Source organism: Protopterus annectens, chromosome 7.part0 (assembly GCF_019279795.1).
Source record: "Protopterus annectens isolate FY-2018-M chromosome 7.part0, PAN1.0, whole genome shotgun sequence".
Taxonomy (NCBI): Eukaryota; Metazoa; Chordata; order Ceratodontiformes; family Protopteridae; genus Protopterus; species Protopterus annectens.
This window is the reverse complement of record NC_056739.1, coordinates 1,053,895,884-1,053,921,336: the sequence shown is the minus strand read 5'-3', so window position 1 is coordinate 1,053,921,336 and position 25,453 is coordinate 1,053,895,884. Positions and strand designations below refer to the sequence as shown.

General features: G+C 43.4%; 1 protein-coding gene across 5 annotated transcripts in view; it reads left to right on the top strand.

Annotated features, from left to right (window-relative positions):
- LOC122806846 (cyclin-dependent kinase 17-like) overlaps nucleotides 1–25,453 on the top strand; it is a 2,140,137-nt gene that overhangs the window by 750,959 nt on the left and 1,363,725 nt on the right. For all 5 annotated transcript variants that reach the window (XM_044077605.1, XM_044077600.1, XM_044077601.1 and 2 more), the window contains one exon: nucleotides 23,027–23,171. In XM_044077605.1, coding sequence (XP_043933540.1) covers nucleotides 23,048–23,171 — 124 coding nt within the window. In that variant the 5' untranslated portion in view covers nucleotides 23,027–23,047. The remainder of the gene's footprint in view (nucleotides 1–23,026; nucleotides 23,172–25,453) is intronic.

Below are 25,453 nucleotides of genomic sequence, written 5' to 3'. Positions count from 1 at the left end.
GAGCATTGCTGGACACATCATCCCAAATGGCCTTCCTATCCCCAGAAAAGCAGAGCTTCCTGCCTCTCTGCTTTACCCAGCTGGCATCCAAAAATCAACTTGCAATGAGGAAGTTCCTGCAAGCCTTGGGGTACATGGCATCTTGCATCCTTCTAATTCCTCTGGCCAGGCTTCACATGAGGAAACTTCAGTGGTATCTAAAGAACCTTTGGTGTCAACACTCACATCCTCTAGAGACACCTCTCCCTCTGATCCCATGTATAAGGGCCAAGTTTTTCTGGTGGGTAGGGGCCTTTGCCAAGAACCAGTGTCTCCCCATCATCCTGCACCCTACTGGGCAGGCCATCACCACTGAGACCTCAGACATTGCTTGGGGCGCCCACCTAGCAGGCAGGTGCACCCAAGGTCTTTGGGATTCTCAACACCTTCCCTTACATATCAACCAGAAGGAAGTGATGGCAGTACGAAAGGCTCTGACATCCTTCCAACCCCATCTCAGGCCAGGTGTTCTCCTTATCAAAACAAACACCACCACAGTAAGGCAGCTCCACAAAAAGATCTTTTTGCAAGTCACTCAAGTGTGGGGAAATCTGGAGGGGGATCTCTTTGCTTCGCACCTTAACCACCAGCTAAAGAAATTCTGCACCTGGGAGTATCGCCACCTAGCATGGAAGGTGAATGCCTTGACCTTCCCCGGGAACTCCCCCTTCGTGTACGCATTCCCCCCTCTTATTCCCAAGGTACTCATCAAGATAAGGGAGGAGGGACCCAGGGCCTTCCTCAGACAACATTGGTACCCCTAACTCTGCAGCCTGACCTTACAGCCTTCCAGGCAGCTTCCCCTGATCTCAGACCTCTTAACTCGGGTGGGGGGGGGAATGATGCACCCAGACTTGCAGACTCTCTAACAGCACGGCTGATGCTCCAAGGTAAGCAAGGGGCTTCTGCTAAGCAAGCAGGTCCTAGAATTATCACAAAGGCCAGAAGGCCCAGCACCAGAAAATCCTATGCAGGGAAATGGAAAAGATTCTGCTCCTGGAACCAGTCCAGAGGGGGCAGTACTCCACAACCTTCTGTCCCTCTTATCCTGGACTATCTAGCAAAATTACTCAATAGTGGCCTCTCCTTCTCTTCTGTTAACATCCATGCCTCAGCCATTTCAGTTCATTAATACAGACCAGCCCCTGTGCTCTCATCCTTTAATTAAACAATTCCTCAGAGGGGCTTCTAATATCGGACCTCCCAGAAGGCCACCCACTCCGGCCTGGAACCTAAATTATGTTTTGGAAAAACTAACCTTACCACCCTTCGAACCTGCTGCTTCAGCAGAATTGAAATACTTCTCCTGGAATACTGCTTTTTTGCTAGCTGTCACCTCAGCCAGAAGGGTTTCTGAACTTCAGGCGCTGATGGCCATTGAGCCCTTCATCATTTTCCATGCAGACAGGGTTTTCCTTAGGACTAACCCGTCCATTATGCTCAAGGTGATATCTAATGTGACTCTCAACCAAGCCATTCATCTGCCCCCCTTCTTCCCTAACCCTCAAAACAAGGGAGAAAGAATTCTGCACTCTACATGTGCACAGACAGCTAAGATGCTACCTGTACTGTACTAAACCCTTCAGAAAAACAGACCAACTTCTTGTCAGTTTTGCCTAAGGGGCAGAGGGGAAGCCCATTTCCAAGCAGATTTCCAAATGGATATCACACTGTATCCATTTCTGCTACAGATTTCATGGGAACCCCCCCCCCCCTCCAAGTCTATTCGTACCCATTCCAGTAGGGCAGCCTCCACTTCCACAGCATTCCTCGGAGGACTTCTCACCAGGGACATCTTGGAAGCTGCCCCCTGGACCTCTAGCCATACCTTAACAAAGCATTACCACCTTCCTCTTTTCTCTAAGGCTAGAGCAGGGTTTGCCTCTGCAGTTCTTGCTTACCCATGCCTAGGTCTCTAACTAATACTTTCACCCCTCTCCTCAGTTTTGGGAATCCTCCCACAGGTGATGACTGCAACAGTGAAACACGAAGAACACAGTACAGTTGTGTACGCTTACCATAAATGTAGATGCTTGAGTGTGTTCACTGTTGCAGTCCTGGTTTCCCCTCCCACCTTTCCCCTTATATCCTCTTTCAGTAGGGAGACATAAGCTGCTTGAGGAGGTTGTTAACCACCAAGAGCTCTTTGCCGTATTTCCTGGGGCTTCTGACTGGTTAGGGCAAGAAAAACTGAATTAATGGCGTCAGCTGTCTTGCTTTATAGCACTGACAACCTGATGTCAGTCTACAAGTGACAGCAACTGACGCAGAAAAACACTGACTCTGGTATTCGGGCCGGCCGAGGGCTACCACAGCAGGGATAACCCACAGGTGATGACTGCAACAGTGAATACACTCTAACATCTACATTTATGGTAAGTGTACACAAATGTACTTTACAGCAGATGCTATTTGCTTAGCTGTGGCTGCCTCTGTAGAGAAGGGTTAGGGCTACTTTTGAAGACTACTGCTAGTTCCAGAAATGAGCGCAGTGGAGACTCATTCTGTACCTCTGTGTGACAGGGAAGAAGTTCAGGATGCAAACCCTACAAACCTTCCGTCCACAACAGTTCAGTGATGGAATTGTCATGTGGCAGAGAACAAAGGAAGAGACTACCAGTTGAACTTGATAAATGGAATTTGAGTGGAACTGCCACTCTTTTTCTTCCATGGTGGACATTGTCTAATACGACCCATGCAGGGGTGCCCTCTTCTTGATATCATGTAGTCCATGTTCTCTGCCCATCATATAAAAAGGGTAATGCCCCCTTACACAAACAGCGCTGTTTTGTATTTTGCAGCATTTGCGTCTTTCACATTCATTGTATAAAGGATGCTTTTCTTCATACCCCTCCTCCTGATTTGCAGGAATCTAAGGCTTCCATTTGTTTAACCAGAGCCAGACCGGAATCTGACAGAAGGTGCAGTAGTGTGTCTAGATATCCCACTTTTAATGGTTTCAAGTGCAGGACACATCTTATCCAGGGATCAGAAGCAATGAAGAAATTGATGGCATTCCAGTATGCCATGCTGGCTTTTATGCTGACATTTTTTTGTGGCACTGAAATTGTGAAATATTCAAATTATGGATAACGCCACATTGATGTAACACCTCAGTAAACTGGGGAAGAACCTGTTTGACCTCCTACCTCATGCAAATTAGTCATGATAATCTGTGATTTTGCTGACAAACTCAGTTCACATCTTTAAGTGATTTCCATATCCAACCAACAGAATTCTTTAGCAGACCATCTGTGCAGCGAAAATCATAGCCCACTTGAAATGGCTGTTTGACAGAAAAACCTTTTTTGATTATCATAAACAAGTGAGGTTACCCAAAACTAGAGCTGTGTGTATCCCTTGAAAATTGTCAGATGCCCACCTTTTAGTCTAGATCTCCAGGTATAGAAGAGATATTAGCAACAGATGTAGGCTCACTTAAGCGAGAGCATTAGCTTTTACATTTCATTCCTGTGACACCTGTTTTTCCCATCCGAAACATATTCAGAAAAGCAAAAACAATTGTGCTTAACCTTGTAGACCTTCACTGACCAAGCCAAGTGTGTTTCACATAGCTGTCCCAAATGGCAGCAGAGAAGATGATTCTTCCTCATACACAGCAAGGTACTGTCTCAGAGTGGTTGAAAACTGATGAATTGAAACCTCGAGGCCCTCAAGCAGACAACACAGCCATTTGTTTTCTGCAGATGTTTTACATATTTTCTTAAGTAGGAAGACCAACTCCTGTGGAGGCCATACTAGTCCTTATGGACTAATTTTCATATTAATCAGAAGAGAGAGTAGGTCCCACCTTCTTGACTCATGGCTTAAGTTCCAGGATACATCTGACCTACTTAAGCAAGGGTACATCTTTTGGGATTCTTTATGTCCTACTGTAGTTCTTCCAGGTTTTGGCTTGCACATTAGTCACATTTTAGAGGGTAACTGCTATTTCTAGCACCCTAGATGGCCCATATCCCTAGCCTTGGGCTCTGAAAATTGCCAAAGAGAGACTAGCTCTACATTTTTTTTAATCTAGAAGTATAGCTAAACTGAAATAAGTATTCTAGGAAATAGACTTCTTACTAGCAGTTGCCTCAGTCAGGATCTCTGAACTGTAGGCTGTGATTTTGCATGGAGCCTTATCACTGACCACAAACACATGGCACCTTTAGATAGAAATCCATCTTTCATGCCCAAGGCAGGTTTCTGTGCAAACCCTTAATCTATATGACTACCAGATTTTACTTTATATCAAGCAGTAATGCAGAGAACATTTTATGTACCATGGATGTGTATAGACCCCAGATATTATACCAACAGGGCCAAGGACTCAAGTAACCAGTTTGTTTCCTTCATGCCAAGCCCTAAAGGTTGTGTTGAACACTTTTTTGCATTTGGTTGGCCGACTGTCATCTTCTGATGTGATTGATGATGGTGGGCCGGTCAGGCATACTGTGTTAGGTCAGCTGTTAGCACTGTAGCCTTCAAGTGTTGCTGTCCAGAAGATTTTTGAAGGTGCCTCTTGTTTTTTGTTTGAAAAAAAATTCTGTATTAAATTATCGCATATGATTGTAAACATTATACATCACAGACCCCAATCGAAACAACTGCAGTTGCAAAATTTATACATCATTATATAATATCCACTCATTTTCAGTTAAGCATAGACCATTGAACATCTGCCTTCTTTTAAAGCTGATTCCGCCTCTGCATGTGTTGTTTCCACAATTCCCATTTTTTCCTATGTAGGTGGTTGCCCCTTCCCTTTTCTAAATATCCCAGTTCCAGTTGTTTTATCCCTGTTACTATATTCACTACTTCTAGTACAGTTGTTTTAGACTTTAATTTTCATTTTCTAGTAACTGCTTTTTTGCCAGCTACCATAATTAGACTCAGCAAGGCCTTACTATGTCTACGCAGTTCCGATTCTGTATCATAGCTCAAATAAATCATTTCCTTGGTTACATCAGTCTGCTCACCCTGTATCCCTGACAGAGCAGTCTGCAGGGAATCCTTAAAGTCTGCCAACTCGTTACACTCCCAGAAAATATGTTTCCAGTTACCTCTTTCTTCTCCATCAAATCTCCAACATTTTGCTGTCTACCAGAGGAAAAATTCTTTGGTGTTTACTTGGAGTATAAAAATACCTATGTAAACACTACCAAGCAAAGATCCTAAATTTCTGAAGGTGCCTCTTAGACATTTCCATACGTGCATTTTCTAATTAGATGCTCAGACTAGAAGTTATTATGTAGGTGCATTGCTTTAAGGTATGATTTAATTCTCCACCCATATCTGGGGTGAGGCCCTTCACTGCTCAGTTTTCATCCATTTATCATATCAAAATCTTGTAGCAGTGATCCTTGTTGCATTTGTTTTAAGGGTGTACTTGTCATAGTAGGCATCTGATGTCCTTTTCATTCTTCCTCATGAATGGGTCTAGGATCCGATCCTCAGATCCGACTTGGCAACATCTACCAGACTTTGGACCTGAAACTCCAGCTCCTCCCTTTACGCATAATATACCATTCCATCACCAACTCCTCAGATCTTGCTTGCCGCCATCAAGATAGGACGAGGGATCTCAACTTTCAAGTTAGTTACTCATTTTTGGCTGTTATTTTGCCTTTTTCTTGCCTAAGTATTAACTTCTCTTTACTTTCATTCCTCCCTGCAGTTTTTTGCTGGCACTGGGGCACTTTCTTTATTCCGTTGTTCTCTTCCCTTTTCTGGTACCATTTTTGGTACTTGGGCCTGTGCAGTTTCTATAATTCTGTAATTTTCCTTAGATTATATAGCTTTTTCTTGTTAAAAAAAAAATAGCAGTAGTAGTGTTGGGTTTAGTGTAACTTCTGCAGTTTGACTTTTTTGTGATTGTTTTAACCCCTCTTTTGCTACTATTTCTTCCTTGTTGGATATATCTGAAAAACCAACAGGTTTCAAAAAGTGCACTTCTTGTGGGCATGTTTCCCAATTCTGATGCCCACAATAAGTGTGCATATTGTCTTGGAGCTGCCCACCTTGATTCACCTTGCGCTATTTGTGCAACATTTAATCCCAGGGCACTCTCAGATAGGAGAAGCAAATTGATTCTGAAAGGGCTTCTGCAAAATGATTCTGGGGCTCAAACCCCCTCCAAAGTTTTGCAGCCAACCTCGAAAGTCTAGAAAAAGGCCCATTCCAAGATCACCGAGGGTGTCTTTGGAACCCACTGAGAAGTTGAAGAAACTCTTGGATCCGAAATTTTTAGATGCAAAGATGTTTGGCTGACCCACAGATAAACGGCACTCTTCGGAATCCAGTTGGTCTCCATCCACTTCCTCCTCTGATCCTAAACCCAAGGATTTAACCAGCAGAGGTTGCACTCCTGAATTTGTGCTGAAGCTAGTCTCTCCAGTCCTGCCAGCGCAGTTATTCGAGACTCTGAAAAGCAGAACTGGCCTGTCCACTGCTTCTTCCAGATCTTCAGACAGAGGCAGACATGAACAGGATGATGTGGAGAATCCTTAGGGTTCAGATCCAGATGGGGGTTCTGCTAGCTCCATCCCCTCTCAGGTCCATGAGCACACCTGCCAAACCAGTAGTATCTCCTTCTCCAGTCTGACCTGTGGTTTCGGAGTCCCAGGATACAAGATCCCTGAGAGGTTTGGCGTCTGATCCGGGAAAGCTCCCTTCCTTGATCCTGCTCCCATATCTTCAGATCAGAGCAGGTTTCAGAGTCCAAGGGGTTCGGCTCCTACTTTGTCAGATTCTTCCCCTCAGTGCTTTGGCCCTGGACAGCTTTGGTCTGATTCTCTCCAGAAGCTTGGATCCGGGTTTGGCCCCGGCCGTACTTCTTTGGCTGCTTCAGCTCTGAGGAAGGGGGGAGAGGTTTCTCTGGGTCTGTCAGCTTTTCATGTAGTAAAAAAGGCTTTCTCTTTGCATCAAGAGCTGTCCTAAGTAGTCTCAGATCCTCTCCCCTGCCTCTGCATTGGGTCTGAGCTCTGAGCCCATCATCTCTGCTCCTCAGGGTCAGCCAGCTCAAGGAAGCCTCCACACAGGTTCCCCAGAGGGATTCCTCTTTTCTTCCAGCAGTTCTCCCGAACACATCCCTGAAGAGGTTCCTTGGAAGAGAAATATGTAAGGGGAGGCACATAGACTTCCCATGGAGTCTGTCACAGATGACACTGATTTTGATGAGGGAGTAGAATCCCCCTGATCACCACCTGTCTGCTTTGGAGGCATCTTGGAAATCCTCAAACAGAAGGGTGACTTGTCTTCTCATCTCAAGCGCCTTCTTCTGAAGAATTGTGTTCCTGGAGGCTTTCGGGCCTGGCCCATCTATGTCTTGGGTGGCCCCCTGACAGATGAACTTATTGAGCTAGTTTCCCTGATTGGTTTGGAAGGAACCAGACACTGTTGAGCCCATCCCCAAGTGCCTGGATAAATTCTTAGTTCTTCCTTCAGAGAAACCCCTCTTTCATGCAGCAAGTTAACAGAGTACTTGGAGAATTGTGACTTTCCATGACTAAGAGGAGAAAAGTCAAGCAAACCGTTGGTATGATGCTGGAAATGAGCAAATTATTAAAACACACGTCTCACTGTTTTGGGGCTGTAGTCAGGCAGCAAACTCATTTGTTGAGCCAGTGAGGTATGCTAGATTTTCAAGAAATACTACATGTAACTGGCAATCATTGTCTGAGTGGCAGCTTGTCAAAAGCTGACTAATCAAGGTGGAATGAAAGTAATCCTTCCCTTGAGTGCCAGCTTGTCAAAAGCTGACTAATCAAGGTGGAATGAAAGTAATCCTTCCCTTGAGTGCCAGCTTGTCAAAAGCTGACTAATCAAGGGTGGAATGAAAGTAATCCTTCCCTTAAGTGAAGAGGGAGTTGATGATGTCTTTATAAACATCTAGTAAGACTCCAGATGTGGATGGCCCTCAAATCGTGTCTTTTGTCCATGTAAAGAATAGCTGTATTTGCATATGCTGTCCATAGCTCAGGAGGCCTGTATTGTGGGTGGTCTCCCTCCTTTACTATCGACAAGTGAAGCAAAGCTAAATTCCCTAACTTTACTAATTCTGTGATTTAGGACTGGGGTCCGTGTGTTTGTGTGCGTGTGTGTGCATGCAACTTCAAAACAATGCATTTTAAACAGTAGACATGCATACTTACACCACCAATGACTAACTCTCTCCAGAAGATATGTACTCAAACTAATTGGGGGCTGTGCCCCCACCCCAACTGTATATACTAACTCCAGGATCGAGCTACAGTGGGGAAAAGGGCATATACCTTTTACTTGCCTTATAGTACTCTACACAATGCCATGTATACTAACTGCAATTCAGTGAAATGAGTTTTCAAGTAATTTGAGTGTTCAGCGAAGTGGTCGGGGTGAGATGAAATTCAGTGAAATGAGATTCGACGAAACAAAGTAGACCTATATAATAGGGTCTATATCAGAACATCCAAGTATTAAAACTTCAAATGTTCTGATATCGAACACTGTTCAGCTAACGCTAAGAATAGCGAAGCTGCAGAATGAATTCTTTCCTCGGGGAAAGAATTTGGTTGGCCGTTTCTGTGGCTTCGCTATTCTTAGCGCTGTGGTGGAAAGTTACGGATTGGGTTCAGGTAAGTGTGCGATTGTACGTTAGAGTTAGGGGCGGGTTAAGTGAGTTAGGGTTAGGGCGCGGGTTAGGCGTATGTGCGTTAGTGACCGACTTTAGTGCTAGGGGCGGTTTAAGTGAGTTAGGGTTAGGGTGCAGGTTAGGTGAGCTGTGCGATAGTGACGGACCTTAGGGTTAGGGTTAAGGTAAGTGGGTAGATAGTAGTATATGTTTAGTTTAGTGTAGCGTTAGATGTAGGAATTTGTGTATGTGTGTGGTTGCTGTTTGTTTGATGTGCTTGTGTTGTGTGTATGTGTTTCGGAGCAGCTAATTTTTTCCATGGGAAAAAATTCGCTGTTCTGAATGTTCGATATTTTCATGTTTAGATGTTTTGGGGCTGATGAAATATCGTTCGCTATTTTCATCTTTTGATAACATGATATAAACGCCATATATATATATATATATATATATATACATACATACATACATACATACATCATACACACACACACACACACATATATATATATATATATATATATATATATATATATATATATATATATATATACACACACACACACACATATATATATATATATATATATATATATATATATATATACATACACATACACATATATAAACTTGGAGAAATCAATAGGGCAAAGATCCTTCAGTTTCTTCAGGTCACCATTTGTAAAAATCTCTTGTGATGTTACAGACATCCCTTTTATTTCCACTTGGCAGATATGGTTTGATGTTCTTCGTCTTCCCTTGCTGCAGTCCTGACAATTGGGTAGTCCGCCAGCCCCAGTCGGGAATACCAGAGATAGGCTGACGCCGCGTCAGTCATTTTGATGACTGGCGTCAGCCAGGCGAATACACATAAGCATGACCCGTCTCATCAGTCTTTCTTTTTTGCCGCATGGATGCAGAAGCAATTTTGAGAGTGCAGGTTGGCGTTTCATTTTCTTCATTTCAGTTTCGGGTTTCCGGGCCAGAGTTGGTTAAGACCCGTTAGAATTGAACATTTTTTTTTTCCTCAGTATTGTATTTAATGGGAAAAAAAGAATAACTGTATAATTGTTAGGAGCAGGCATATACATACGAAGGTTACTTATCATACATTGTGTATTGTTTGTTTTAGGGCAACGATGATGGCGTTGTTGTGCTTCTTTAACAGCTTGATTGTAAGAAAGCAGCGCACTATTAAGTGCTTGTGCTAGGTTGCAATTGTTCTATGCCGTGGGATGCTCAGCAAGCTTGCTTCTAAGAAGCCTTGAAAATCTAAGAGCAAGGACAAAACAGTGAAGAACAAGGGGTGAGGAACGGCGGTTCGGCCGTGGGTCCTTTAGAGGTTTGGTAAGGCCAGAAGTTTTCTAGCCAGAGGATCATGGAGTCTCAGGCAGATACTTTACTGGCCTTTACCTGTGCCCTCAGTCAGCCAGGGGGAGGCTAAGGGGCTCTCTCGCTCCTCTCTCCCCCCTCTCTTCCCAAGGCTTTTAGGGCCTCTCAAAGCTTCTTGCTGAGGAAGGCCAAGTTCCAACTCTGGTTTCTGTAGGGTTTTGGGAGCTTCTAATGGCTCTCCATATACTTAAAGATTAGAATGGCAGAAATTACTCCTAATTTGATTACTAGAGGTGATTACTCTATTGATAGCCTAGAAAGTGGGCACAGGGTGGAGAGGGATTTTGAGGAACAGGAACAGTGTTCTTTCTTCTGCTGAAAGACTGAAGAAGACCCTTCAGCTCTGATTCATTGTTCTTGATTCCTCCTTCTTCATCTCCTCCTGAGGATTTCTCCTCCTGATTTTAAGATTTTTCAGATTTCACATTTTTTGAATTCTTTTAAATGGAAAAATGATCCAGAAAAAGGGCTGAATCTGAAAAGGGAATGGGAGGATTTGTTGTTGAGGCCCCTCAGGCCCGCCTCCTGCTAGATTTGGAGGTGTTTTGGAGGATGGCTATAAGAATTGATTGCATACCCTCTCTTCTAAGTCTGATTGATACCTATTATGGTCATTCTAATCCCTAAAAAGGTATTTTAGTCCCAGGGCGATGGGACCAAAATATTTCTCAGGCCTAAAGGTGTTAAAAGCTTCTGTGGTTAAAATCCTGTGCCACTCTGAAAAGTAAGAGGCCTTCTGATATAGGTAAATTAAAAGCCTATACTCTTCTTCCACTCTAGCCATCGGCGTTGATGGTCAATTTCATATGCTTGAATTAAAGAATTATCTCCTCACAATTGAAATCTAAGGTGGATGCTTTGGCGGATGGAAGAGTGGTTTGGTGTGAAGGATACTATTGGTGGTTCAGAATTCTGAACTTTGAGTCATGCATCTGAATGGGTTTGGTTGATGCTGTTTCAGACAGAGGTAGAGGGATGGCTGCCTAGTTCTGTTCGATGTGTTGTTTGGATGCTTGAAGAGTCAAATTTAGCTAAAAATGGTTGAAGGATTTGGATTGTCCTTTACAGAGATTTGCCAGGATTGTTTGGCCCTTAGTGTGAAGCAATGAAATGGTTAATGGAGACTGTGCTAATGGTGACTGAACTGTTAATTTTTTTGCAGGTGATATTACAGGGTAGTAAAAAAATTTTGCAGGTAAAGGGGTGAGTTCATACTGTTCATGGTTGGTAAGGGGTGGGTAGATCCTGGCGTGTTGGGAACAGGAGGGGGTAGGTCTAGGCGTGCCCAGGCAGGACTGCCTGCAGGTTCTGGGGAGGATCAGGAAGTTCAGTCCAAGAGTTTAAATGTGAGGACTCCTGACTTGCCTTTTCAGCTGCCAGTGGACTCGTCCTGCAGCTTCTTCCTTTGGAGGACTCAAGTCTCTTTTTCATGAGAGGTGGGATTTCAAAGAACTCAAGACAGATGATCAAATCATATCAGACAGGCTATTAGGTGATATCACAATTTCCCTTGTGCAGATTCAAAGGCCACACCAGATGTTCTACTCCTCCACAGAAAGGGTTCTCACAGGCAAAAGAAAGAGTTACACAAGCATAGAAAGTGTTCAGCCCAGTCCCTTTGTCAGTTACAGCAGTTTTATCTAAGGGGAACACCTGGAGATTCTTTTGGGTTCTAGTATCCTCAACACTTATCTTGCCATTCCCAAGTTGCAGAATGAGACTTCAAAGAACACTTATCTTTGCGCAACTGTTACCTCTGCTGTTGGCCTTTCACTGGACTGTTACGGATCTCAAGCAAGGCTAACTGGATCTTTACATAGGCTAAGTTGCAAGCAGCTGCGGTTCGAACATCCTTCTTTTCATTATCAGGCTCTCTTACTTGCCTTTGGCTTATTCATGAAAAGTATTCCTTTCTGCATCAGTTCAGTGATAGCTTTACTAGAGTATTATTTAAGGCTATCAGAAGTTATCCTTAGACAGGCTCTTGCCTGATTCTGGCTTTAGTTCATCACAATCTGTGCTAGCAGTGCAGATGAGTCTGAAATTCCCTAAGATCTACAGGATTCATGTCATGTACCGAAATCAAGTCATGCTCCTACCCTTCTTACTGATCATGGCAAAGACCAGTCTGTTTGAATACATAGCTCTTTATGCTCTTTACTTCCCAAACAAGCAAAAGAGTATCATGCATCTTCATCAACTATCCAAACAGTCGTCTGTCTGTTTGCAGGGATCCATTTCAAGCATTCAGGGTCGTGCTGATCTTGTTCTGTCTCCCAAAAAAGGGACTCTGCATGAGGCTGCAATAGGTATCTCAGAAATAACCACACATGCCATGAGCAGGCTTTTGGACCCTGCCATTCAAAATGGACCTTGCACTGCCAAGATTTGGACACTGTCATTCAAATAATACCTTACCAAAGGAGGAAAGGAGACAGTGGGCCAGAAGTGATCCAGATTTACAACGACAGATGCCTCGAGGACAGGTGGAGCTTTCCTAACAGGAAAGTGGATGGGCTGCACAGAGGACATCATGGGAACAACATCTACATATCAACATGAAGGAGATGTTAGCAGTCCAGTTTGCATTGATGGCGTTCAGGACCTACTTCTTCAGGTTTGGCAGGGATTCGTTCTGAATAACAGCACTGTCATGTTAGGACAAACGGGAACAAGCAATGAACGTTGTATCCTCTATGCATCAAAAGCAAGGGGGAGTGGGAAGTTGCTTTGAAGCCTGCAACTGGCTCTTCAAAAGCTGTTTCTGCCGGGAGACAGAACTCCTTGATGTATTAACACAGCTTGGAAATGTTTCTGCGAGCACGCAGTGATCTTCATGTATCATTAAACAACAGAATTGTGGGGACTTTCCAGGGAACCAAGATCCTGATGGCTTCACTTCTCAACCACCAGCAGCCTAGGGATATTTATGCTAGAAGGGTTTTCTCCACAGCTAAAAAAGTGGATGCTCTAGCTTTCAGTTCAAAACCTTCTCATCACTATCTCAGGACTACCCTCTACCCTCTTCTTATTGTTAAAACCTCAACAAGGACAGGCTTGGCCAATGAGGATTTTAGCTCAAGATTGTAAAACACTCCAGGCAACTTCTAAGGAGTCTTATAAAGCCTCCCATAGCCTTTACCTCTGATTGTACATCATGGATAAGGAGTCTATGAAGACATCTGCTTCCAATTTTGTCTGATTCCTCATCTGTTATCTCAGAAGGGCATATTTCTGCTTCAATGTTTATGGTGTCAGCTTCTTCATCTCAGCAAGTTTGCAATGTGTTGAAACATATGGTAAGGTCTCAGCTTTGAGATAAAGTTTTAAATGTGAGATAAGAGGCTAGAAGGCCTAGTACTAACCAAGATGTGGGAGATTTCAGAGCCTAGTTTGGTGTGGCTCTTCTCACAAATTTTGAGTTGGAGGTTTGTCTTTCTCTTCCATAAAGATTCATGCTGCCTGAATTTCAGCTCACTATGATTGTGACCCACCTTTGTTTTCCATTGGCATCCTTGGCAGTAACTTAGTTTCTTGGGGAACCCAAACCCCATAAGACCCCCACCTTTGGCTCCTTGGTTTCTCTTGGGGGCAAAAAAATACTTTGACCAACTTATTCTCTGACCTTTTATGCTTGCAGCTAATTTTTGTGTGGGAAAAACTTACTGGAGGAGCTGCTTTCTGTTGCAGCAGCTAAGATTGAATTGAAGGATTTATCTGAGTAGAGGGCTTTGTTGGCAGCTAACCCTTCTGATTTTCCACGAGGACTGAGTTGCAACATGCTATTTAATCCTTCCTTTATTTCTAAAGTGGTTTCTAAGTTTGGCTTTAAAGGGAAAGGATTCATTTACCCTGTTTTTGCAGATTAGCTAGAAATTAAACCAGATTTTACAAGATTTTATGCAGTTTGCAGAAATAAAGATTAAAGGGGACTAATTTTTTAGACTTTAGATTTACACAACTTCATTTCTGGCTTTTGCTTTAAGTTCTTTTTGTTTTAGGCAGTGTGTCAATTTGCATTGCTACTATTTCAAGATTGGGCCCCTGCCTCAGCATTTTGGGCTACTATTTCATCAAGGACTTGGGCAAGGGGCATTGCATTAACATATTCCATCCTGGAGCTACTGTTCCTAGCTGGGGATTTTCTAAGGCATCCACTAGTACTATGTCTTCAAGCAGCGCTTTTCTAGCAGTGTGGCAACTAAGGATATTCTGGGTCTGCTTACTTGGAGTTCAGTACATACTTTCTCTAGGCATTATCACCTGCCTATATACTCCTGCTACTTAGAGCTCTGCAGCCTCTGGCTGTTTTACAAGGCAGTACCTGATTATTCAGGAGATTATACCCTGCCAGCCTGATTACCAGTCTACATTCTGCCCTACCGCACTGCAGATGTCACAGTACTGCTGCAGATCAACCTACCCTCGGACCCCTTACATGTTTGTACTGTGGGTTGTGATTCCCTTATTACATTCTTATATTTTTGGATATATTCACTTTTCTGGGTGTCCCATGGCCAAGCATCTGCACTTTCAGGTAAACCATATTCAAGTAATTTAACTCAAGTTCAATTCTAATGTTCTTTATTTGTAGACTTTAAACGGTGCTTCCTTACAGTCATAAGCATGGGTGGGATCTTGTATCAACAATGTCCTGGTTGTACAGAGCCCTATTTGGCCTTTCAAAAGGTTATATGTCCTTTAGAGCTACTCCACATTTCCATAAAAATATTCCCAGAACTTTTGCTGGGTAAAGGGACAGAATCCAAGAGTGACAGGGGTCACTTTTTAATCTTGATGTGCAAAATAAGCTAATTTTACCTGAAGAGGGTGAGTGAATTTAGGAAGATAAACCGGTCTTTCATCTGCTCTCTTCCAGCTGAGGAGGACATGGATGTGACACTGTCAAGAGTCTGCAGATTGTCACTTTTTGTCATTTGGCAGCTGTCCACCCTTTGACCATTGATGTTGGATGTCACTCCATCAAAGCAGTCTGTTTTCAGTGGTCATCTGAAGAATGTATCCGTTGCTGGCAATTGTGCCATGGCCACCTTCAGCAGATGTTACAGTTTGGGTTGGACTCTAGGAGTCCTGCATTGGCATCACATGCTTCAGGACTCTGCCTTCTGCTACTTTTTTAGGCTATTGTCTCCTGTTTCATGGGAGATATCGATGTTACTTGATTCTTTTGTCCATTTGTGCACTGGAGAGAGCTTCTTTACAATAGAATAAAGCAATAAAGCTGAGAAAGCTAAGATGGGTAGTCATCTTTCTGGCTTATCCTTGAGTGTGCCACTCTGTCCTCTGTGTTTTGACCCTTCTGTCTGTGTTGTGAGTGGCTGCTGTGTTAGGTCTGAGTTTATCATTTCATATCTTTGTTTCTTCATCTCTTACTCGTGTGCTTTTCCAGTTTTAGTAGGGTCTGGAAATTGCTAGTATAAGATTTGGATTCACCCTTTTAGCTCTCTCATGTAACATGTCACACATTAACAGGAGGTGCTCATTTTACTGAGGATGGGAGCTTGGAGAATGCAAGATTTTTTAATGGCTGCAGAAGATGACCGTTTTTACTGCGGAGTTCCCTCTTAAAAGATCTGCCGATATGGTTAGCTCTCTTCTGTCTGCAGGTTTAATTGCATGCTGTCTTATTACTTAAATGTTTAACCTGAATATATAATAAGTGCCATCCTTTAGTGTGGGATTATTTGTTCCAGCAAATATTGATTGGTTTGGTCCTGCTAGATTTTTTTCTTGAGATAGTTACCTAGGGTTTTGTTTCGTTCTTTCTAGTGTCATTTGTTAGTCGGTTACTGTAACCGATATTATATATTCTGTTTTGCAGTATTTTTCTATCATGTTATCAGTTAATTTAGTTGGGTTTTAAAATCTGATAAGTTGGTTGGGCAATGGAAATCTTGCTTTTTCAGAATTGGTCCAAGGAGGAAGCATCTTCCAGATGTAGAGCTGTATATACAAAGTGTCGAGCAGCCATTCTTGCCTAGTTTGCCATTGGGAACCTCTATATTTTTTCAGTTTGTTAGAGTGGATACTGGTTACATGTATTTTTGTTCGAGTTTACAGTACATGCTGCACTGAGCAGCTCACTTTAATAATTTAAGTTAAAACTAGAGAAGTGACTTAACCTAGCAGAAAAATAGTTTTAAACTAGTATGTGGTACAGAAACAGACCAGAAATCAAGCTTTTATTTTATGATGCAACTTGAATAAAGAAACTGTGGAAGATAGAGTTCTTTCAGCAGATGCACGGAGTGAATGCCTAAATAGCGGTGCTGTTACTTAATATATTACCCTATTTCAACATTGATATGTCTTTTTGAACCCTACAGATTCTCCACACATCTGGAAAGGCAAGCCTTCAATCTACCACTTTTCTGAAAAGGAATATTTCCTGTAGTTACTGTAAAATCTTCTCTTTTTGTAATTGCTGTCCATGTCCCCTCCTTCCTCCTTATTTCCTTTGTTTGATCCCAACCAACCAGTTCTGTATACATTCAGTACTCTCTCCTGCCTGCTAAGAAATGCACATTTTTTGTCCGTATTCGTTTTGCCTTTCCACTTGCTGAACATCAGCCTGATTCCAATGCATGCCGAGCCCATTCATTACCTGTCATCCCCAATGACCTGCAGGAGAGCTGACCAACCAGAGTTTAGGCAGGTGTGACATTTTCTTTGCTCTGACCATCTTTAAATCAGCCTTTTTTGCAACATGCTATTCTGAGTAGCTTGCCAGTTCTCTCCATGGGCTACCCTGACTGGAAACCAAGAGACCATAGAAGAGAGCAGATAATCAACATCAGCCCTTTCCTGCAGCTCTAAAACCCACTGAATGGTTAGTCATACCCCTGGAGTGTCCAGAGCTCTGCATAGAAGCCCTTGTTAATACACAGAGACAGGAATTAAGCCTTAACCCCCTTTCCAAGTGTTTGACGTGAGAACCTTTGTCACTGCATAGGCATGCTTTGCCTCCCTCGTATATGTATATAGGTTACCACACATGCTAATGAAGGATGTTCTTCGTGCTTCACTGTTGCAATCATCACATATGGGTTATCCTGCCAGGGGTAGCCCTCAGTCGGCCCAAATACCAGAGGCTTAGTATTTCTGCGTCGGTTGCTGTTGCTCCAGGACTGACGTCAGGTCGTCAGTGGTATAAAATCAGGCAGCTGACGCCATTACATCAGTCTTTCTTGCCAAGGAGCTTGAAGCAGAAGCAGTTCGCATGAGTGCCGGTCAGCTGATACCTGAGTTTTCATTTCTGTATTGAAGCTGAAGTCTTATAAAGCGAAGTACCTCATTGGGGGTCATTTTTTCTTGCTCTAACCGATGTCAGAAAAAGTTAACAATTGTCTCGCCTGTGGAAAGCAAATAACACACCGAGACTTCCATTCTTACTGCGCCACCTGTTTAGGCCCAGACCACAATGTCCCTAGCTGTTACTTTTGTGCTTTGTTCAGTGCTAGAACTTTTACGTTGTCGGGCCCTTATTGTAGCTAAATATTTTCACACTCAGTCCTCGAATTCCGATATGGCTTCGGTAAGCCATCTGACTACCGATCTTCCGAAAAAATGTAAGGATAAAGACAGAGACAGACCGCACAGGTCCAAAACTGCCGACGATGCTTCCACTAAGCTAGTAGTTAGTTCTCCGGTCCTCACTGTGGTGCTTTCGCAGCCCCTGATGCCCGCTTCTGTGGATTCACAGGCCACTACTGAGACCCTTTCAGAGTCCGGTATGCCATGAGACTCTTCTTCGACTAAGGATCCTGCGGATGCCTCTACCTTGGATGGGTCCAGAGCTGCTGAGCAGACACCGGCTTCCGAGGAAGTACTTCGCACTACCAATACTCGACACAGACCAACAACTTATTTCGCATCTTCAGTTCTTTCTAAAACTACTGAGGTTCTAAAGCCCAGGGTATGAACTACACCGAAAATGACAACCCAAGTTCAGGCACCTGCTTCCTTGCCTCAATCTCGAATGCTTAAAATGGTGGAAGACCTTATTATGCTTATTGGGGAAGCCAGGCTACCTCTTTCAAAAGAAAGAGACTTGTCCCCAGTAGTTTTATCTGAACAGGAGTCCGATGACTCGGATTCTTCTGAATATGAAGACATGCAACCCCTCTCTGCTTATGAAGATTCTTATGCAGAGGAATCCTTTTCTTCTGCCTCTCCACCCTAGGATTTTCCATTTGGGGAAACCCTTCATACTTTAAGGGAGCATTTCCAGTGGGAATGTCAAAACTATCCTCAGTCAAAAAAGAGACTCAGGAAATTCTTAGATTTTCCACAGCACAGACCTTTGGCCATTCCTCCTGTCCTGGATGTTGTGGATGATGTTTTTATGGAATCCAGTTTGACTCCTGACACCCTTCCTCCTGCTCCCAGGAAATCTGAGAGGTACTACAGAGTCCCTGACTCTTAAATTTCTTTTCAAAAATCCTACGGCTGACCCAGAGGTCATCTCTCAAGGACCTAAGGGAATTAAAGCAACCTCAGCTAAGAATCCCACCCCCTCCGACAGATGGGGTAAAAAAGTATACACCTCTGCTACTCTTGCTATTAGAGCATTAAATTGTCAGTTCCACATGTTGAAATATCAGCAGGATACCATGGAACTCCTCAAACAAAAAATATCTTCCTTTCCTGCTTGTGCAGAAAATAAAGAATTACAAGAGCTTATGCATTCTGTAAGTCAAGTTACTAAGCACACCTTGCAGTGTGGCTTTGATGCCCTAGAAGCATCTTGGAGGGCAGCAGTTACTGGTTCTGCCCTTAGAAGGCGTTCTTGGCTTAAGGAACAGATCTTGCCAGACCATGTCAAATCCAAATTATTGGATGCACCATTGAACAAAGACTATTTGGCACCAAGGCAGAAGAGGTCTTAAAAAAGATAGAAGAAAAAGCTAAATCTTTGCAGACAGTTAAAGACTTCTTACAGGTCCAGCCTCCGAGGTTCAGTAGGCATTGCCCCTCCAAACACTGGTCCTTTCCTGCCCCCTCCAGGCCAGCTCAGTCCAGATCCAGGGGAAGCAGACCCCCCCCCCCAGACAGCAACCCCAGGGAATGCAGAGATCTAAGCAATGGAGTTCTTCCTCTTCAAAAACAGGGAGTGCAAAGCCACCCCCTTATGGTAAGAACTCACAATGACTTTACACCTCCACCCCTTACCTCTGCCCACCTGCTTGTGCCCCTAGGAGGAAAACTCTCCTTACATGCAAGCAACTGGGCCTCTATTACCAACGACAGATGGATCCTCAATATAGTGCCCCAGGGATACAAATTTTATTTCCACACTCTGCCAACCCCAAAAGGGTTCCCAGATCTTCCACCAAACCAGTGGGCAGAAGCCAAAAAGCAAGTCCTTTCTCTGCTCTTCATGAGGGCAATACAGCATGTTCCTGCAGACCAGATAGGCCAAGGTTTCTATTCCAGACTCTTCCTGGTACCCAGAAAAGAGGGCACCTGGCACCCAATCCTCGATCTATCTATTCTAAACAACTTTTTGGTGATACCAAAATTCAAAATGCTCACCCAACAGCAGCTTCTTCCTATGCTTTCCAAGGATGCTTGGTTAGCCACCCTAGACCTAAAAGAGGCCTACCTACACATCCCAATCAGGGAATCTTGCAGGAAATATCTACATTTCAGGGCAGGATCTATGCACTTTTCAGTTCTCTGCATTTCCCTTTGGCTTATCCACTGCTCCCAGAGTTTTCACAAAATGCCTGGCTCCAGCCATTGCTTTTTGCAGACAAAGAAATATTCAAATTTACCCCTACTTAGACGATTGCCTGATTCAGGCAGGCATTCAGGAAAAGCTGTTACAACACCTGTCCTTTGTAAAGGACCTACTGACATCCCTGGGGTTTACTATCAACGAAAAGAAATCAAAACTAGTCCCCACACAAAAACAAATTGTATTCCTGGGAGCAAGCCTGGACACATCCTCCCAGATGGCATTCCTTACTCCAGAAAAACAAACCTACCTGACAGGTTACTTCTCTCAACTAGCCACCAGAACCCAGTTATCTGCAAGGAAAATCCTGCAAGCTCTAGGGTTCATGGTCTCCTGCATTCTAATCATTCCTTATGGCAGACTGCATATGCGGAAACTACAATGGTACCTAAAAAGCCTTTGGTGTCAACACTCTCAAGACCTGGAAACTGTCATACCAATGATACCTTGTCTAAGGAAAGATTTTCTTTGGTGGGTAGCAGCATGCAACCACAACAAAGGACTTCCCTTCCCACAACCTCACGCCACCCAGACCCTCACCACAGATGCATCAGACTATGCCTGGGGTGCACACCTGGACAGCAGGTGCATTCAGGGCCACTGGAACCTAAATCAAATACATCTGCAAATCAACCAAAAAAGAGATGCTAGCTGTTCAGCACACCCCGACAGCTTTCCAGACCCCCTACTCTCCCTGGGGCCTCTACTGATCAAAACAGACAACACCACAGTGATGTGGTATAGCAACAAGCAGGGAGGGACTCGCTCTTATCCTCTCTGCAGGCTTGCCATGACCCTTTGGCACATGGCCTCAGCCATGCAACTACACCTGCTAGCACAATTCCTGCCAGGCTCCCTAAACTTTCTGGCAGACAACTTAAGCATAAACCTGCTAGACCCACATGAGTGGCAGCTAGACCTCAGAACCTTCACCGTGTAACCCAGAAATGGGGCACCTCGAAGGTGGACCTCTTTGCCTCCCACTCCAATCATCTGCTCAGCAAATTCTGCACCAGGGAACCTCACAGCAAGGCCTGGAAAGTGGATGTTGTATCCTTCAAGTGGGTAAAACTCTCAGTCTACGCATTTCCCCCTCTACCACTCATTTCAAGGGTACTGCTCAAAATAAGGGAGGAAAAACCGAGGGCAATCCTGATTGTCCCAGACTGGCCACACCAGCACTGGTACCCACTGCTGAGCAGCCTGTCACCCCTGCCACCATGCCGCCTACCTCAGATCCCAACACTCCTGACCCAGAGGAATGGAGAATTCATGCATCCCCAATTGCAGACCCTCAACCTGGCAGCCAGGCTTATTCCCTGACCTCTCCTCAAGCTGCCAGTCTAAGCAAACAAGTCCTAGATGTTGTACGTGAGGCCAGACACCCCAGCTCTAGAAAATCCTATGCTGACAAGTGGAAAAGGTTTTGCACCTGGATCCAGGCTAAGGCAGCCAGAACGGCACAGCCCTCCCTACCTCTCATCCTGGATTACCTAGTAGACCCACTACACAGGAGTCTATCCTTCTCTTCTATTAAAATTCATGCCTTTGCCATCTCTGCTCATTATAGCACAGAGCCACCTCTCTTCTCACACCCTCTCATCAAACAGTTCCTAAGAGGGGCTAACAATTTAAGGCCACCCAGAAGAGCTCCTACCCCAGCTTAGGACCTTAACTTTGTGTTGGAAAAGCTCACCCTACCCCTCTTCAGCAGAGTTAAAATTCCTCTCATGGAAGACGGCCTTGCTTCTGGCCATCACTTCAGCTGGAAGAGTATCAGAGCTACAAGCACTCATGGCTTTAGAGCCCTTCATCATTTTCCATGCTGAGAGGGTCTCCCTCAGGACTAACCCATCCTTCATGCCTAAAGTGGTGTTCAGTGTGGCTCTCAACCAATCCATTCATTTGCCCACCTTTTTCCCTAACCGAAAAAACAAGGGGGAAAGGATTCTGCACACTCTAGATGTGCACAGACAGCTCAGATTCTATCTGGACAGGACTAAATCTTTTAGAAAAACTGATCAATTGCTAGTCAGCTTCGCAGCAGGGGCAGAGGGCAAGGCCATATCCAAACAATCAATCTCCAAATGGATAGCACACTGCATCCATTTCTGCTACAGACAACTGGGAAACCACCCCCAAAGGGGTCAGGACACATTCCACCAGGGCAACCTCCACCTCTGCAGCTTTTCTCAGAGGGGTTCCCACCAGGGACATCCTGGAGGGTGCAACATGGACATCTGTTCATACCTTCACCAAGCATTACCACCTGCCTGTCTTCTCCAAATCCAGGGCAGGCTTTGCCACCGCAGTCTTGCAGGGCATCCTGGCCAGCCCAGAGTCTTCTTGACTGCCTCCACCCTTTTCTTCAGCTTTGGGAATCAACCCAAATGTGATGACTGCAACAGCGAAACACGAAGAGCATAATACAGTTGTGTACACTTACTTTAAATGTAGATGTTAGAGTGTATTCACTGTTGCAGTCCTGGTCCCCCCCCCCCCTCCATCCCCCATGTCTCTCTCTCTCTCTCTCTCTCTCTCTCTCTACTTACAGGGAATTTTTGGTATTTACTTTCTACTGGTGGTGTTCTTCCACCATGACCTAGCTGCCTATTTGGGGGCTCCTGACACCAAGGGCAAGAAAAACTGATGTAATGACGTCGGCTGCCTGATTTTATACCACTAACGACCTGACGTCAGTCCTGGAACGACAGCAGCTGATGTAGAAATACTAAGCCTCTGGTATGGCTGTTTTGATGTAATACAAGGGTCTCCTTGTATGGTTGTGGTCAGACAACAGGAACCACCTCAGCTTCCTCCATTGAGTGAGCTGGTGTTGGACACTCAATCCCATCTCTAAGTGTACAGTTTTTCCAGCTCTGGAGCTGCTACTGGAATTCAGATTGTCTAGTTCAGCTTGTTGAAGATTCTTTCCTTCTTGCTGAAGTTTTTCAGTGTCATAATTTTCCCACATTGTGTTACTGTTCCTCACTAAAAGGTGCTGTTGCAGGTTTGATATGGTAGATTGAGTATGTGTGTGTGTTGGTCCAAGGTAGAACAGATAAAACCATTCAAAATCTGGCAAACATAAGAGTATGTTACACTTGTTTGCTTACTTTTTTGGATATGTTCTGTTTTGAATAGTTTACCTCCCTTGTACAGACAGTAGTGAAAAGGATGATTTCAGGTTTTAGTTTCACAACATCTTTCCTTTATTGCAGGCACTTTATTGGCTACATTGAATGGATAGGATGAAGATTATTAAGAGGCGGCTGTCCATGACGCTGCGTGGCCACCATGTGGCTGATTCTCTTTCGGAGCTTGCTGAACAGATGAATCTGGAAGAAAACAGCTTGAAAGATAACGGTAAATGATCAGATTTCATGTCAGATTTCAGTGTCTCTGTCTTATATGATAACACTTGCATGAGTTGCAAGCTTCAGGCATTTTTCTAATGAAGGTTTGGGGGGGAGATGAGCATATGCAGTTAACAGTAATAGTCACTGACATCGGCTGAGTGGAGTTCGTGTTAACATGTACTCATGCAACTGTATACATCACTTTTAGAATTTCCCTGAAGTTTTTTTAATTAGTGAAAATAAAAAAAATTCCGTTAGAAAAAGGTGCTTTCCCAGCAGCAGAGATGACATTTGGTTTGAGTTCTACAGCATTTTCTCTACTACTACTGTCGATTTTGAAGCTTTGTGGTAACACTAGTTTTCAGAAAGTCAGTTTATTTAGTTTTGTTTTGTACTGTTAACTGTTTGATTTTAATGTAGCTTGTTTTGGTGTCCAGAGGAGTTTTGTAATGGTAATTTATGTCATGCTTGCTTTCAAAGAAATTCTCTGTTGCAAAAGCCCTCAGTCTGAGACGAGAGACTTTTATTTCAGCTGTACATGTAGTCACTTGCATGCATACCTCTCAACTGTCCAGATTTTCACAGAACATTCAGATTTTTGCCTCATATTTTTGGTTTGTTTCTCTTAAAATTGTGTTTTTCTAGCAAAATTGTTGGCAAGTCATTGAAGACTCAAGTCAGAAAATAGACATTTGAGTTTCAGACTTCGTGTCCTTCAGAAAAAGTCATGCTAATGCAAAACATTTCATTCTATCAATTTTATAAGTTTTTAAGAGCAATGTTTCAAAATTGTCTGTATTTTTGGGCCTTTGTCTAGAGTTCTTGTTCTAAGAGGTTGAGAGGTATGCTTGTGTGTCAGAAGACGTTAATATATACTGCAGGGGTTTTTTACACACTCACCTTGAGTGTAACATGCATACATTTTCCTGGCACTGTGGTAGCATGGAGCATGCAAATGTGCTTCACAAGTGCAAACCTTTTAAAGCATCATAAATAAATCTTTCGGCCACTTATCACCTATGGTATAAGTCTACATATGTTGTCCACCATGGACAGGACAGAGCATTTCCTACTTTTGGTAGAAGAAGGATTGCCAGATGACTTTTTTGACTGTTGTAAGAGCTGTTTACTGTAGTGATTGGTGACAATCTTTTTGCTGAAGTTAACTTCAGCTGCTGAGATGACCACTTTCTGGGGAACAATTGTGTGAATTTTCAGGGCTTTCATGTTTTTTGTATAATTCAACTCATAATCTGCATAATGAGATATTTACATGGTGAGGACCTAATGGGTGCTGCTGTGTGTAGAAAGGCTTGCTAGAGGAGTTGAATAGTTTTATAGAGTACCTTAAAATCTGTTTAGAATGTACTTCACAATCTCCTATGACTTCATATAGTCGATATTATTTGAATGTGGTGGTAAGACCATCATTGACTACATTTTGAAGGCAACTTTGTATGTAAAATCCATTTCTTTGAATACCTTGTCATTGGTCAGCACCTATACTTCGACTTATTTATTGTATTATGTTCCTCACTCATAATATTGCATTGTGTAATTAACTACAGATAGATGCCATACAAGAATTGGAGCTGGTTATCCAAATTCTTTAACTCATTCTTTCCTTGGTGTTCTTGACGTTTGAGCTGTAACTGCCTATGTGTGGAGCTTAAGTTTTTTGATAGAATAAAATAATGTCCTAATATTTCAAACAAATGTTCATATCTCTGGAACCATAGAGGTTACTAAAAAAGTGTAAATTTCAAGGTCTTCAGCACAAACTATTTTTATAGTGGCAGTAGTCTGCAGTTTCTAGGTCTTAAACAGGATTTAAATCACAGTAACTACAGTGCCTGGGATTCAGTAATACCTACACTTAGTGTACATCATTCTAAGTGAAATGTACAACACAGGTATAACTCACAGCTTCTTCCTAATTGTAGTTTTCCTACTGATTTTCTTGCAGCTTTAAGTATTGACAGAGCTTCATAGGTTACCACAAAGTGTAGACTACATGTACACTTGGTGTAATTTTTGACTGACTAGAAAGCACAAAAAATGTGGTAGGGATGTTCTTGAATACATATCATGTGCACTTAGTGTAGGTGTTATTGAATCTAGCCCAGTAACTATTATGTTATGTAACATTTTGTAAACAGCTTACAATGGTACTTGCGTATTATCGCAACCAGATTTCCGCACTGCCATAATTTGATATGTGTGTGCGGAAACAGGTTGCTTAATCTATAAAGGGGACTGTGAAGAAGAAAACATTACTCTGTCAATGTG